Here is a 14,893-nt window from a genome sequence, read left to right on the forward strand (position 1 = left end):
ATGTGTCCCTTTTCTAGATATTAAGGCCTTTCTTTATTCTAGCTGAAACCTTTGTGCTTACTTAAGTTTTCCTATATGCATGGGTAGTAGGATAACCAGAACAGGTCCACCGTTATCAATTTATGGTACCACTTTTCATCTATAAAGATTTATTCAGTTTAATCATATACTAATGCTTTAAAGATTAGTTGTTAAATAGAAATGAGAATTATGTTTGGGGTGTCGTACTTACAAAAACCCCAATATGCCTGGTGTGGAAGTTTTTCGAGCATAATGCAAAGGGTTTCTACAACTACCCTCAAAGTATGCAGTTGAAAATGTTTAAAGGGCATTCCAGCCATTACATACTTTCCTTTTTTTGAGGACATTTTAATGTGGTACTATTAGCCCTGGTTGATATATGAAGAAACTCAAATATCTTAATATATTTATATAATTTACTTATACCAGCACAGCAATACAAGTTCAGTAAATGTCATCAAAACCAAGAAAAGACACTGCTTTGCTACACTAACAATATAAATACAATAAATATGTACTACCAAGTCCTATGAATATTTAAGTAACATGCTTAAGGCCATAAAATGTCATAAAAAACATAAGCCCCTACAAGGGAAACTTTTGTACACCTGTGTGTTATTTCGTAGGCATTCCTAAAATGCTCATGCCGTTCCTTCTCTCTCCAGGTGGCAGGGGAGCGCTATGTTTACAAGTTTGTGTGTGAGCCCGAGGCCCTTATCTCCCTGGCCTTCCCTGACAATCAGCGGCCCAGCCTGAAGGCCGAGTTCGAGCGCTACGTCAACGAGGAGGACACAGTGCCGCTGTCCCACCTGGATGAGGGAGTGCCCTACGCCACAGAACAAGCCCCCCAAAACATGGGCCCCCAGCCCTACTCCAAAGGCTACATGTACTAAAGCCAGCCAGCCCCCACCCTCCCTCCTTTCTCCCACCTTCAGATATCTTCCTGTTGTATCAACCCATCATCATACACATCCTGAAACCCCATGCACCTCTTGCACATGCCCACCCCATCCACTTGTATATAATAAGGCTATGGTGTTTTGTTTTAAATTAATCTCATTAGGGATTTTTTGTTTTATTTTGTTTTTAAGAGCTGCATTCCTTTCACATCTGATGCCTATTCAATCCATAAACATGACTGTGGTTGAAGAGATTGCTTAATAAATACTCATAATACCCAAACTGCAGTCCAGGCTCTTTTTTCTGCCTCATGTTATGAGGAACATGCAAAATATCATAAAAATGTAAAGAATAGTATGTCAAAGAAACACTTATCAAATAAAAGTTATGATGTAGTATGTCCTAAGATTGTTATACAAATAACGCTTAGATTATCCAAAAGTCAGTAAAAAGTCTAAATATAGTAAGTAATACAAATGTCACAAAAAATCCTAGTATTGTACGTCATGTGGGAAATATGTAATGGTATCATTTAGGTATATCATGGAAAAGTCATAGTATAGTATGTTAGAGAAAAAGGTTATAAAATACGTTTCAACATACTGACTACACTGTTTCTTTCTGATAAACTAGACTATGCCATTTTTGCTGATATTTTAAAAACACTATAATGTTTGGGTTTTATTTAATGTTTTTGATGATCTATTGTATGTCATTTTTTAATAATATTTTCGACATATTACTACAAACTATTTTGTGTTGTCTGATATTTTTGTCGAATTAGTATCATCCTGTTTTATCTAAGAATTTTAACATCTTATACAGTTTTCAATGTTATTTTTATAATACGTTGCTGTGATTTTTTCCCCCATACATTACTGTTTTTAAAGTTATTTTTACTTTGTGTCATATTTAATGACATATTGACTATACTAGGTTTTTCAAATATGCAAAAAAACGAAATAGTGTAGTATGTTGAAAATATTTTTTAAAAAACTACATAGTATAAAATATGTTAGAAAATGACAGTATAGTATCTCAAGAATATACCAAAAAACGAGTAATGTTATGACACTGTCATTGGGTCATCTGTGTGGGAGTTTTGTTTTTTCTCTCCTCCTGTGTGTGTGTGTGTGTGTGTGTGTGTGTGTGTGTGTGTGTGTGTGTGTGTGTGTGTGTGTGTGTGTGTTTGTGTGTGTGCGCGCACGTGTGAGCGAGTGAGCTAGTGGGGCCTGTTTGCTGATTGGCTGCATCCGACACCCTGATTGATCCACTTGAAGAGACAGGAGTATTTAAACTCCAGCAAGGCAGTCTCTCTTCCCTCTCGTCGCCCTCTCCTGCTCCCAACTAAGGAACCATATCCTGTGTGTGTTAGTCCTGTTGATCTGTGTTTCAACTTACCGAGTAGGTCCCTTTTGTACCTTTTTAAATGTTTTTAATAAACTAAACTAATCTAATCTGTTTTTGGAGACGCACCTTTAGTCAAACGTAGGACTGAGAAACCCTTTTTTCTTTCCTCATTTTTGTTAGGTCATGTTTTTCCGGTTTTTTTCAAAATGATGTATTATGTCTTATTTGGACAGTACACCGTGACTTACCCCTACCCCTACACAGTATCCAAAGTGTTTACTTTAGCATTTTTCAGCCATAATATGCTACGTCATGGTTTTTTTAATTTATTATGCATTATTTGGACACAGTACATTGTGCCTTACCCCTACACAGTATTCAATGTGTTTTTTTAGCCATAATATGCTACATCATGTCTTTCCATTTTTTCAACATACTATGTCGGTGTTTACATTTTTTCGACATGCTGTATTATGCCTTATTATTAGGACACAGTACACCGTGCCTTACCCCTACACAATATTCAAAGTGGGGTTTTTTGCATTTTTTTGCCATAATATGCTACATCATGTTTTTCCATTTGTTCGACATGCTTTATTATGCATTATTTGGACACAGTACACCGTGCCTTACCCCTACACAGTATTCAAGTTTTTTTTTTTTAGCATTTTGTGCTAAAAAAAAATGCTTACTTTGCTTACCTAAGAGTTAAATGAGAATTTGTATACCTCTCCTGTCTGTTCAGTACATGGAGCTATTGCCTGCAGCCAATTAGCTAGCTTAGCATAAAGACAAGAGGCTCACTGGATTTTGTTAGCTTCTGGACATAGCCCAGCAAGCTGTTTCAAATATTTGTACTAAACTAAGTTAATCAGCAGATTATATAGATATAATCTGCTGATTAGAAATCAGCCTCTTTTTGTCTGTACAATAAAAATGTACTGTACAGACAAAAAGAGGTGTATTTCTTAAAATGTACATATATTCCATTAATCAAAAAAAAAAAAGGAATAAAAGAAGCAATTAAAAGTGCATCCAGTGTTTATCTGCAATTACAAAAACACAATTATCAACATTGCAACAATGAACTGGACTGGTCCGACAACTCTGCCGCTCTCTACAAGAAAGGACAGAGCAGACTCTTTCTGCTGAGGAGACTGAGGTCTTTTGGGTTGCAGGGGGCACTCCTTGAGACTTTCTTTGACTCAGCAGTGGTGGCATCAGCCATTTTCTATGGTGTGGCCTGCTGGGGCTGCAGCATCTCGGAAGCGAATAAACAGACTGATAAGGAAGGCCAGCTCTGTCCTGAGGAGTCCTCTGGACACTGTGGAGGTGGTGGGAGACAGGAGAATGGCAGCCAAGCTGTCATCCCTGCCGGACAATGTGTCCAACATCCTCCAGGACACCCTGTCCGCACTGTGCAGCTCCTTCAGCGAAAGGCTGCTGCACCCGCGGTGTCTCACGGAGAGATACTACAGATCCTTCCTTCCTTGTTGTGTTAATAACTGTGCAATATATACCTGGTTGCTATACTCAGAATGGTTTCTGAGGTCTATTTTTGTGTATTGTATTTTTTTTGTATCTTGGGTGTGATTTTATTAAGCTGTCTTTGGCTCTTTCTGCTGTACAAATGAAAACTTCCCCTCTGTGGGACGAATAAAGGTAATACTCATACCAGTGTGAGAATAGATGTTCTATTCTTTAACATGTCTATTTTTTCAGTCAGCATAAAAAACACAGATTGTCCCCATGAAATAATAATGAGAGGCACAGGAAGTATTTAGCGTCGTCTGAAAGCGCGGGAGATTCTCCAAGCATTGGGTTCCTCATAGCGGTTGTACAGAGGTTCTAGTTTCTGCTGTTTCTTCTGCCGGCTGAGGCGTGTAGGGTCGGCCACTCTGTAGAATGCTGGGGCAAACTCCACCAGCCAGCGGGGGTCGATGGTGGTCACCTCCCGCATGTACTCCTTGGTCGTCAGCACCAACTCATGGTACACAAGCCTAAAGGAAGTATTATTTGGAAAATACAGTTAGCATTTAATAGGGCTGCAGCTGATAATTTGCCAGACGAGCTAAACAACAACTCTTTCAAAGAATCTGAAAAAAACATAGCCTTTATTAAGCAAATTGAAAAAAACACGCTGCTTCCAGTTGTTCTATATTTTGAGGCTCACGTTTGTTCATCATTGGGTTTTTTCGGATAGGTAACTAATTTAAAGACGTCATCTTTGCCTCTAAAAATCTACAATGCTAATCATTATTTATGATGACAAAGATTTCTCACATTTAATCAGGAATTATCTTTCAATTCTGCTTGATAAATGAATAACAGTAACGCAATCATTTAAAAAATAATCATTTCAGCATAATAACGAATAATCTAAAGCCTAAGTAAGGCCCAGTTGATGTGTGTGATGATTAAAACTTCATAGAGTATTTTAGATTGACTCTTTCTCGGATCAGCCCTGCAGGACTTACCACTCAGGCTGGCGGTTGAAGAGAGTGCTGGAGGGGTGGAGGTACACCACCTGCTGGTCAATCAGGGTACGATACCCATCATGGGGGTGCTTCCTGGCACTGTTCCTGAAGTAACCGCTGCAGATAGCTTTCTGGACCCGCATCGTAGCTTTTCCACAAGATACCACGTCCAGTTTGTGTCTGAGGAATATTTATATACACAACACTCAAAATGTGTATTGTATATGCATGTGTATATAAAGTATCTATCTATCCTGTATTCACAAAAACTCTATTTCTCAGTTTTATCTATGATCTAATAAAAGATTGGGTGTTGAACTGACAAACAAGACAAAAACATGACTGTGACATTTTTCACTATTTCCAACATTTTAGAGACCAACTGATTAATTCTAAAATGAATTGCTATGGTTCAGCTTCAGTTGAGGTGCATATGTACCTGTCCATGATGCTCAGCATCTGCTTGCGGATGTCCTGGGCTCTCTTTAAGGAGCGAGCCTGGATGAAGTTCTCGAAACACCAGGGGTTGGAGAACTTGTTGTTCTTCCAGGAGTTGTAGACAGCCAGCAGGGTCAGGTGGTCTCCCTCCAGCTGGAAGAACTTTGTCTTTTTCTGGTCTGCCTGGGCCTGTTTGTCCTGAGAATGTCAAAATTAAATTTAGTTTTTATATTCATTTAGAAGAAACAGTGATTGTGGAACATGTTTCAGTCTAAAGCATGTTTCAACCTTGAAATGTGAGGAAAAGGTACAAGCTTGTACCCCTGTTGCGTGTTAGCCGCATACCTTAGGCCTGTAAAAGATGTTCTGCACTGACAGCATGGAGACGATGGTGAGCATCTCTTCACTGCAGCACAGATGGACGGACATGATCAACATCTTACACAGCATGGGCTCCAGAGGAAACTCCGCCATCTGAACCAAAGAAACATTGGTCAAACAAAAACAGACGGTAAACAAAGTAAACAGAAGATCAAAACAAAAACGTGTGGACAAACCTATGAAACCTTGGGTATTACTCAGTCTTTTCGAACACTTCTTGGACATATTTTACAAATGAATACAACTGTATCATCCATGCAATAACTGCGATTTAAATGTTTTACTGCAATAAAAGATAAACAAAATACATATTGCTAATGTCCTCACCCTTCTTCCCAGCCGTGTGAGCAAGCCTTCATCATCCAGCGCTCCCAGAGTGAACAGCTGCTCCATGGCAATGATCAGAGTCTCCATGGGGGGAGCGTCCATGAAGTCAAAAGCCAGAAGGTCATTAATACCCATGGCCTGGTGAGAGGAGGACGGGAAAAAAATAGAAAGAATGGTTACGCCTAAAAGACAATAATAATAATAAATAACCACATCTATAGTCCATTGGGAGGGCTCTTGATAATATATTGCATCATAAATAACTTTTCTACATAATTGATGAAGCAAAAAGGATAAATTAATTACTTATGAAACTGTATGGAATAGTATTAACATTATTCATACTAGAAAGTTCTATTGTAATGGATTACAAAGGTGCACCTGAATAAGCTACTGGGTGCATGTACTGTATATGAATATTTAATTAAGTTAATATGCAAGGTGCTTGAAAATGAACCATCAAAAGTTTGTTTGAAGTTGTTTTAACTGTACTATGAAAAAGTTCAAGGTCCCTGCATTATGTTTAAGCCCCATCCATCAGCCTCTTGTTTATAGCTAGTCACATATAGAACGTTTTATTACTGCTTATATGTTGCATTATGGGGGGTTATAAGGCATAAATATTTAACCCTTATATAATAATGCACTAAAGATGTGGTCATTAAAGACAGGGTTCCCAAAGTCTCTAAGGACATGCATCCTATATCAAGGAAAAGCAAAACCCTTGCGTTTGTTTGATTAAAACCACAAGTGCAGTTGGACAGAGGAAGAAATGACTCTTTTAAACTCAGTGCATTACCTTCAGGGAGAGCACAGTGCTGGCTAAGCTGGTTCTCTGGATCTCAGGCACGTTGGTGGTCAGCATCTCGTCCCTGTAGGCTCTCTCTGTGTAGAGCCGGTAACACTTCCCTGGACCCGTCCTGCCTGCCCGACCGGACCTCTGCTTGGCCTGGGCCTGGAAAACAGATCCAGAGTTTGTAGGGAATTAGTTGTAAAGAAATGGCCGTCAATGAAATGATTACCAATGTAAGGTCTTTAGCAATAGATTAGAACACTGAGGTAACCAAGTAGGACATACAGTTGAGGCCAAAATTATTAGCCCCCCAGGAATTATGGAACACTTTCCTAAAATTCTTCCCAATGTTTGCAGCATTGACAAAACTTTATACAACCAAACATTCACCAGAGCTATTTAGTAGCTTTTGGAATATAAAATACATTTTTAGGCTTGCTTTATATCAAATATAGTCAAAAATGGGGTGGCAAAAATATTAGCCCCCATGTGAATTTTGGCGAAGAAAGGGAGAGGCCTTCAACCCTAAGAACACAGTTCCCACAGTTAAACATGGTGGTGGGAGCATCATGCTGTGGGGCTGTTTTGCAGCCTCAGGCACAGTCAGCCTTGTTCAGGTGCATGGCATCATGAAAAAAGAAAATGATGTTGACATTTTGAGGGATAATATGCAGAAATCTGCTGGTAGTGTAGCCTTAGGTCGTCGCTGGGCCTTCCAACAAGACAATGACCCAAAGCATACATCAAAATTGGTCCAACAGTTCCTGAAGGATACCAAAACCAAGGTCCTGGAGTGGCCCGCACAGAGCCCAGACCTCAATCCTATTTAGAATCTGTGGCGGGTGCTCAAATGGGAATGTCCATGCTCGGAAACCACGCAATTTGGACCAGCTGGACCAATTTGCAATGCAGGAATGGACCAAACTCCCTCAGGAGACCTGTGCCAACTTAGTAAAGAACTACTCTAAGAGGTTGTTGTCAGTTGTGGCTCAGAAAGGGTACACTATTGACTATAAATGGCCAGGGGGCTAATCATTTTGGATGTTTAATTGTTTCCCTTTCTTGTTTCAACTCAGTGTATCAATAAAATATCCTAATCAGACAGTGGACATTTTGTCTCTTTTATTTTGGAAACAAATACACAATAAACACTTGTTGTTAATGGTAATTTCCATGGACAAATCAAGAGTTTTGTCTAATTTCATTCAGGGGGGCTAATAATTTTGGCCTCAACTGTATGTACAATTTTTACTTAACGTTTATAAGAATTCAGGTCAAAATGGATGTACCTGTGAGATGGGAGTCACCACAAGCTGGTCGATGCCCGTCTTTGAGTTATAAACGATCTGTTTTACAAAGCCAGGGTCCACCACGTAGTAGATTCCATCGATGGTCAGAGAGGTCTCTGCAATGTTAGTGGCAATGATGACCTGGGGGTAAACAGCGAGAAAAGTAAGAGGTTCAGAAATCAATAAGTGTTCAAGCCTAATAACACAATATCTGGCTTCACTCAAGAAATTGCCCGACAAGTCACATCTTTAATCTTATCCAGAGCAGATTATTACCTTTCTGCTGCCGGGGGGTGCGGGGTCAAAGATCCTGGTCTGCATCTCACTGGGCAGGGCAGAGTAAACTGGCAGAATGATCAGTTCAGGGACATTCGGCCCCAGGGACTTCATTCTCTCGTACAGGATCTCACATGCGGTGTCAATCTCTTCCTGTCCCGTCAGAAACACCAGGACGTCACCTGGATAAAGAACAGAGAAAAGGGAATGTTTAACTTACATTAAAGCTTATTCAAGTCAGTGTGAGGTAAAGAGTTTGTGACACGATCGTACCTGGGGGCTCAGTCAGATGGATCTGCATGACTGTGATGAGACTGGCATCCAGGTAGTCCGTCTCAGGCTCCTTGCAGTACAGAACCTCCACTGGGAACGTTCTTCCTGGGATGGTGAAGATGGGAGCTTCAAAAAAATACTGGGAGAACTTGACAGCATCCAGCGTAGCAGAGGACACAATCAGCTTCAGCTCTTTGCGTTTTTTTATGGTCTAAAAGAGAGGAAGGTATTGTATGAGAGATACCAGTGTGAGCATAGAGGTTCTATTCTTTAAAAACTATCCATCTATGTTTTGAAGTGGGTAAAATACCTTCTTGAGAAGACCAAATAGCACATCAGTATGGATGGTTCTCTCATGGGCCTCATCTAGCATGATGAGGGTATACTGACTCATGTCTGGGTCCAGCAGACACTCCCTCTGCAGCATACCATGGGTCATGTACTTGATCACTGTTTCAGTACTGGTGCAGTCCTCAAATCGAATGGTGTAACCCACCTAAAAATAAGAATAGAAAAATGATGAGTGGCTAAGTATTAATTTGACATTTTAAAAAGCAGTTCCCGGATGTCATTGTGTGAGTGTTGGAGGTATCGGAATCAGAAATACTTCATTCATCACAAACTGGGACATTTATGCAATTGTATTTTGTAAAATGTATTGGCCGTGGAGAGGTCTTCCTTCTCTCATTAGAATGGCAGTAGATGGCACACTGTGCTACTCAATGCGCCAAAAAAATATGTTTCTCATCCTTAATGTCTTTTTCCCAAATGACTCACTCAAGATAATCTGATAGATCTGTAAGAATGAAGCAGGAACAGTTTTCCATTCCACCGCACAGGGAGTGTGATGGTGACATTGAGGGCTGAGCTGTAATGTTAGCGAGCTGAGTACAGGAGATCCATGCTTTCATCTCCAGCTGGCGGGTGTATCTTGGTAAAAAAGTAAATAGTACCTATATGACACAGCTCACATCAGCGTGGATTATATTGGGAAACTAGGGGACGATTTCTGAAAATAAACAATTTTTGCCGCTTTGAGCACCACAAACCAGGTGTCCTCTAGTTCAACTGTATTGAAAAGAAGACATCTGTACAGCTAATATGTCCAACACTCTGCAACTCACAGCAAATCTAACTAGATTACTAGTCAGGTAAGAAGATCAAATATATTTCCATTATTTTGTATATTCTTGGGTGAACTGCACTTCTTAGAAGATCACTGACCTCTTGGCCTAGACGGCAACCGTACTCCTCAGAGACTCTCTTGGCCACGGACATGGCGGCCACACGGCGGGGCTGCGTACAGCCGATCTTCCCCCGGGCGGTGTAGCCGGCCTCCGCCAGGTACTGAGTGATCTGTGTGGTCTTACCGGACCCTGTTTCTCCGACTACAATTAAGATCTGATTGTCGTGGACGGCCTGTGACGAGGAAAACATAATTGGTATGGTATTAAACAAATAATAAGTGCTGTAATTCAACATGTTTGTATGGATTGCTCATGTGTTGTACTTTCAGAACATCTTTCATCAATTTTCCCTGTATCACTGGTCTTACCTGAACAAGCTGTTCCTTAAGCTTGAAAATAGGCAGACTCTCTCTCTGCTGCAGGATGGAAAGCTCTGTCTTCTGGCCATACGACGCCTGGTTCCCTCCAAAGGCATATCTTTTCCACGCTGGAAGATCAGCAGGCATAGCGCCGATGCCTCTCATGTTGGCAGCAATCTGCCTTCCTAAATCTGTGCAGGAGAGGAAGAGGGACTAGTGTTCAGTAACCAGCAAGATCCTACTGTATTGATTAATCAAGATGAACTGCAACGATATTAAACTTGTAACAAGCTCTTTTCTTTATTAGACGATGAGTCAGAGGTAGTGAGCAGGGCTGGAAGGAACTTGTAGACCCGACATCCCCTCAGGGTATGAGAGACAGAGTCACAGTGCATTACCACTGTGTGTGCCAGCGGGAACTCATGGGGAAGCTAGATAATCATCTCCAGCCATGCCATGGTAACAATGTAACAGTGCAATAGGCCTGGCAAGACAGATTTAATTTCCTACAGCTTAAATCTCTGACTCAGCACGGATTGGTTTTGTCCGGTAAATGTGTTCCTCTGATGCGTGTGGATCGCACAGACAGGGCAGCACACATTTAAAGCGGCTACATATTTTTTAAGCATTTGCTGAATCATTATGTGTGTATTGCTTACAATCAGGCATCGGGTCAACCCAGTTCTTGTGGAGGCCGGTAGGGATGGAGTCCAGCTCTGCTGCGCGGGCAGCCTGCTTCAGCTCTCTCCTCTCCTTAGACAGAGCGCTTTGCATCATGGCCGCCTGGGAAAGGGAGCCATCTGGATTCTGAGAGACAAAATAAAAACAGAAGTTGGTTGTGATGATAGAGAAACAAATAGAACATTTTTATAAAACTGCTTCGTATTTTAAAGCATAAACATACAAATCCAAATGTACTCATAGTTATCTAATCTACTATTTCAAAGAAATCTTCATAAGCATCATCCAACTACCTAGGCTACGTTCTGTCAAGTAGAGTGACAACACCAGCAAGTGAGCACTGCAGTGCAGATGTGTCTCTGTGCACCCTCTACAGGCAATGAGAAAAGTTGCGGCTGCAATCTGAAACTGCATTTTTCAGTTTTTTTAAAGCTGCTGTCAAGTGTTTTTTTCATTGTATATTTTACAATTTAATACTTAAATAAAAAAACTTAAAGGAATTAATTGAGAGTCATAATATTATTTTTATTAATATTAGTGCCATACAATTTAAATAATAATTATAATAATGATATTTGTTCTTACAGTCCAGGAAGTGATTAGATCAACAACATTAAATACACAATAAAGCAGCAACGGCACTAGCAGAAACCAAGAATATAGGATGTGTTCGCTTGATAAAGCAAACCTGAGAAAATTGCGTAATTTTGTGAAAAATAGTTAAAACTACAATTTTGAGCCAGGTATAATAAAGTGTATGATTTGACGTTGGATTTATTACATACCTTTACTATCCTCACTGGGCTCATGTTCGTGCTCCATTTAGTCTGTCCCCTCAGGAAGGGTGGCTCGTCATCTACAAGATCGATCTCCAATTCTTCATCTGTGGGGGGAATTATTTTAGGGAAACATGATCGTGCAGTTTAACTTTCATTTCACAGAAACTCAAGAAAAAGGTCTCCAGTTTTACCTTCATCTTCATCTATTTTGGGAAGGATCCCCGTCTCTTCATCAAATTCTGGGAACTCTTCTTTAGGAAGTACGTTGGCTGCAATCATCTAAACGGGAGGAAAATATTTCATACACAATCTTTAGAGAAACAGCCAAGAAAACAACAATCTGTTGCAGATGATTTCAATGAATACCTGTTTAATTTCCCATTTTTCAAGGTCAGTTATCTTGGCGAGCCGCTTGCGTTCTGTGGGGTTTTCTTCTTTGTCCAGCATGCTGGCCTCAACAGGGCGGTCAGGGTTTCTCAAGGCCTCTTCTCCGACCACAGGGTCCAGGTTTCTCCTCCGGTTAGGGTTCAGGTCCTCCCCGGTCCCCTGGTCCACATCCTGGCAACATGTAAAACATTAATAATTATTTTTGGCCAAACCAATTATTGTACGGCGTGAAAGTCAACCTTTTTTTTGTAAACGAACGTATGTTTTAGTTTAGCAAACGTACTGTATATTTCTCATTGGAACTAGCAGGATTCAGAAAAAAGTGAAATCTCAATTTGAATATCCATAAATCATATTGCACTAAAAAAGTAATGTAGGTGAAAAAAAACAACAGGGCGTAGTGAGAGGATGCATCTCTTCACACGTTATTTTCTCAGTTTCCATTTTGGTAAATGAATTCCTCTTGATTCCTTATAGCACAGCGTACCACCCATATTTATTTATTTTTGCACATGACTCACCTTCATGCTAAGGCTGGCTTTGGTTCCAGTGAAGGACAGGACTTTGGCCTTCACCTTTTGGCCTTTGGTTACAACATCAGAGACATTGGCTATCCGTCCTTCTTTGCGCAACTCTGAGATGTGAACGAGGCCCTCCCAGCGTTTCCTGCAGTTACACACTTCAGGTTAGGATCAAGATGCAAAAACATTACAGGCAGATGCCAGCACTAACAAATCATGAAGAATAACAAACAATCTATTAGATGTTTCTTTTTTGTCAACTAAAGGCACTGAAGTTAACATGTCTTTTAGCCTGTGAGCAAATAAAAAATCTCTAGTGCTAGTCTATATTCTATGTTTTGAAAACATTGGTTTGCATGGCTGTATTAAAAACCTTTCTCTGACTGACCTGAGGCCCTCTAGCTGCACAAAACAGCCAAATTGCATTATACTGCTGATTTTGCCGTTGTAGATGTCGCCCACAACGGGCTCCTCTGGAGGAGGCCGATCCACAACTGTATCTCGAAAGTGAGAGTCTTTGTCATCCTTCTGGTTGTTGTTGTTGTTGTTGTCTTCGTCTTTGCGAGGGCTCGGTGGATGGTCACTCCAGCGAGACACCCGTCTCCTTTTTGGTTTCGGGATTGTGTCTCTGTCAGGCGAATGACTTCGATGACCACCAACTTGTCTGTCTCTGTCACTGTGCAACTTTTGGTCTGTTCTAAGGAGCAAATGAGAAAACAAAAGTAACATTTTTACTTTAACTTGTGCTGTGGCTATAAAAAAACATTTCAACATTTTTTCAGTGAGAGCTAATTCTTTTCCAATTGGCACAACACTTTTTTAAATTACCTATTATCAGAGCTTGTTCCACCGTAGTTAGGCATGAGCATCTCCAGCTCCTTCATGGCTGCTGCGGCAACCTGCTCATCGCCTTGAGCTGTGTTGTGAGGTGGAATCTGATGAAGAGGTAACATTAAGGTGACTATTTTACTTTAGATGTTTGCTAGAAGACATACACGTTTAAAGCAAAATCATTTACTTTTCTGTCAACATTTTTTAAAAGAAGCCCTACCATCCAAACAGGATCATCTGGTTTACATAAAGCAGGATATTTCTCTTTCAACTCGTCCTTTTCACTCCTTGGCTGATGAGCTTAAACGAATGAATAGATAACGATGTTAAACACGAATGAGTTTAACATACACACATAGCTGTTAAACATGAAATATTAATACTTAAAATAAATGTAGTGTCTGTACCTTTACTTGTAGATGGTGAGGACTGCATGGTTTGAACAAGTCGAAGTAAATTGGCAACAAAGGTGTCCTGAAATTAGACAAATGGGTTTAGTATTCACAACCCCCCAAAAATAAAGTGTTTAACTGCAAACTTACTTACTGTAAAGTCAGCTCCATTTTCACACAGAGCTGTTTTAAATTCCTCAAAGGTAGTGTGTTTTTCGGCGAGGTTGATGATAAATTCAGCTGTAAAACAATAAACGGTTGTTTAGCTTTGATGCTAACTTGGGCAGTAACAACTGATTCTTATTCGCTCAGGCAACTTATTCGCTAGCTCTGTAACAAGAAAACAATGCTGTCATGTAGCTCAACGTTACCCAGGTCTTTCTCGCATATTCCCAGATGATTCTCCAACTCCGTGCACACTTTTGACACTAAAGATAAATATTCAAGACGCTTTATTTCGTCTAAAGCAGCCATGTTTATTATTTATTTAGACCTGATCAGGAAGTGGTTCTTCTTCATTAGTTTTAGCTCAAAAGACAGTTGCTGCCTCCTAGCGGTAGAGGTCGGTGATAGCATGCACAGTTGAAGTATTTCAGTTTTTATACCTTCACTCCACAACATGCATTTCATTAGTCACTAATTTCCTTGCAGGTTCAGAGTTTTAATACAAATATAATCCAACGAATATATTAAGATGCATTATGTAAATAAATATAAACAAAAGTATATATATATAAAAAAAGGGGCACACACCTTTAATAGGGATGTTTACACATTTGCATCAGTAATTATCATCACATTATATACTATGTTATTCTGAAATGGGCCATACAGATTAATGAGTAATGTGGTACTTTAAAGTATACTTTGATGCTTATACTGTTGTACTAAAACAGGGGTGTCCAAACTGTTTTCACCGAGGGCCACATACAGAAACATATACGGAGAGCTGGGCCACTTATAGAAGTGAATATTGCCTCATAAGTTAGCAAAACAAATCAAATATAGGTGAATAATGTGTGATACTCGAAAACGCTTTCAGAAAAAAACAGCCTATATCCCATCTCTCTTTAGGGTTTCATTTATTTTGTTGGCAGCTCATTCCTTAAAACAGAAGCCTGCTTATCAGATTGCTTATACTAAGAGTAAATATGAAGGTTACATTCCATGCTCGTTATAGAAATAGGTTATTGGGTTTTTTTTATCAACTAAGATTTTTAGAAAATGTTTT

General features: G+C 39.9%; 2 protein-coding genes across 2 annotated transcripts in view; one reads left to right on the forward strand and one right to left on the reverse strand.

Annotated features, from left to right (window-relative positions):
* Positions 1 to 1,203, forward strand: part of etv4 (ETS variant transcription factor 4) — a 30,939-nt gene extending 29,736 nt beyond the window's left edge. The window contains exon 12 of the mRNA XM_063893420.1: positions 687 to 1,203. Coding sequence (XP_063749490.1) covers positions 687 to 914 — 228 coding nt within the window. The 3' untranslated portion in view covers positions 915 to 1,203. The remainder of the gene's footprint in view (positions 1 to 686) is intronic.
* Positions 1,204 to 3,294: 2,091 nt separating this feature from the next.
* LOC134870903 (ATP-dependent RNA helicase DHX8-like) lies at positions 3,295 to 14,173 on the reverse strand. Its single transcript, XM_063893419.1, has 23 exons — positions 14,034 to 14,173; positions 13,817 to 13,902; positions 13,678 to 13,744; positions 13,491 to 13,570; positions 13,268 to 13,374; positions 12,828 to 13,136; positions 12,440 to 12,584; positions 11,898 to 12,089; positions 11,723 to 11,810; positions 11,538 to 11,635; positions 10,731 to 10,878; positions 10,081 to 10,262; positions 9,750 to 9,944; positions 8,836 to 9,021; positions 8,526 to 8,736; positions 8,253 to 8,434; positions 7,977 to 8,117; positions 6,694 to 6,849; positions 5,895 to 6,032; positions 5,532 to 5,660; positions 5,188 to 5,384; positions 4,749 to 4,928; positions 3,295 to 4,271 (listed from the first exon to the last, which is right to left on the reverse strand). The coding sequence occupies exons 1-23, from the start codon at positions 14,134 to 14,136 to the stop codon at positions 4,052 to 4,054; spliced, it is 3,540 nt and encodes a 1,179-aa protein (XP_063749489.1). The 5' UTR covers positions 14,137 to 14,173; the 3' UTR covers positions 3,295 to 4,051.
* Between the last annotated feature and the right edge of the window lie 720 nt (positions 14,174 to 14,893).

This window comes from Eleginops maclovinus, chromosome 10, assembly GCF_036324505.1.
Source record: "Eleginops maclovinus isolate JMC-PN-2008 ecotype Puerto Natales chromosome 10, JC_Emac_rtc_rv5, whole genome shotgun sequence".
Taxonomy (NCBI): Eukaryota; Metazoa; Chordata; class Actinopteri; order Perciformes; family Eleginopidae; genus Eleginops; species Eleginops maclovinus.

Bases quoted from the DNA above. Each gene is read 5' to 3' on its own strand.
- LOC134870903 (XM_063893419.1), bottom strand. From the start codon at position 14,136: ATGGCTGCTTTAGACGAAATAAAGCGTCTTGAATATTTATCTTTAGTG. The intron at 5,385-5,531 runs GTATGCGGCTAA...TGACATTCTCAG, and splicing joins ACATCTTTTACAGGCCTAAG to GACAAACAGGCCCAGGCAGA. The intron at 4,272-4,748 runs GTAAGTCCTGCA...TACTTCCTTTAG, and splicing joins TTCAACCGCCAGCCTGAGTG to GCTTGTGTACCATGAGTTGG.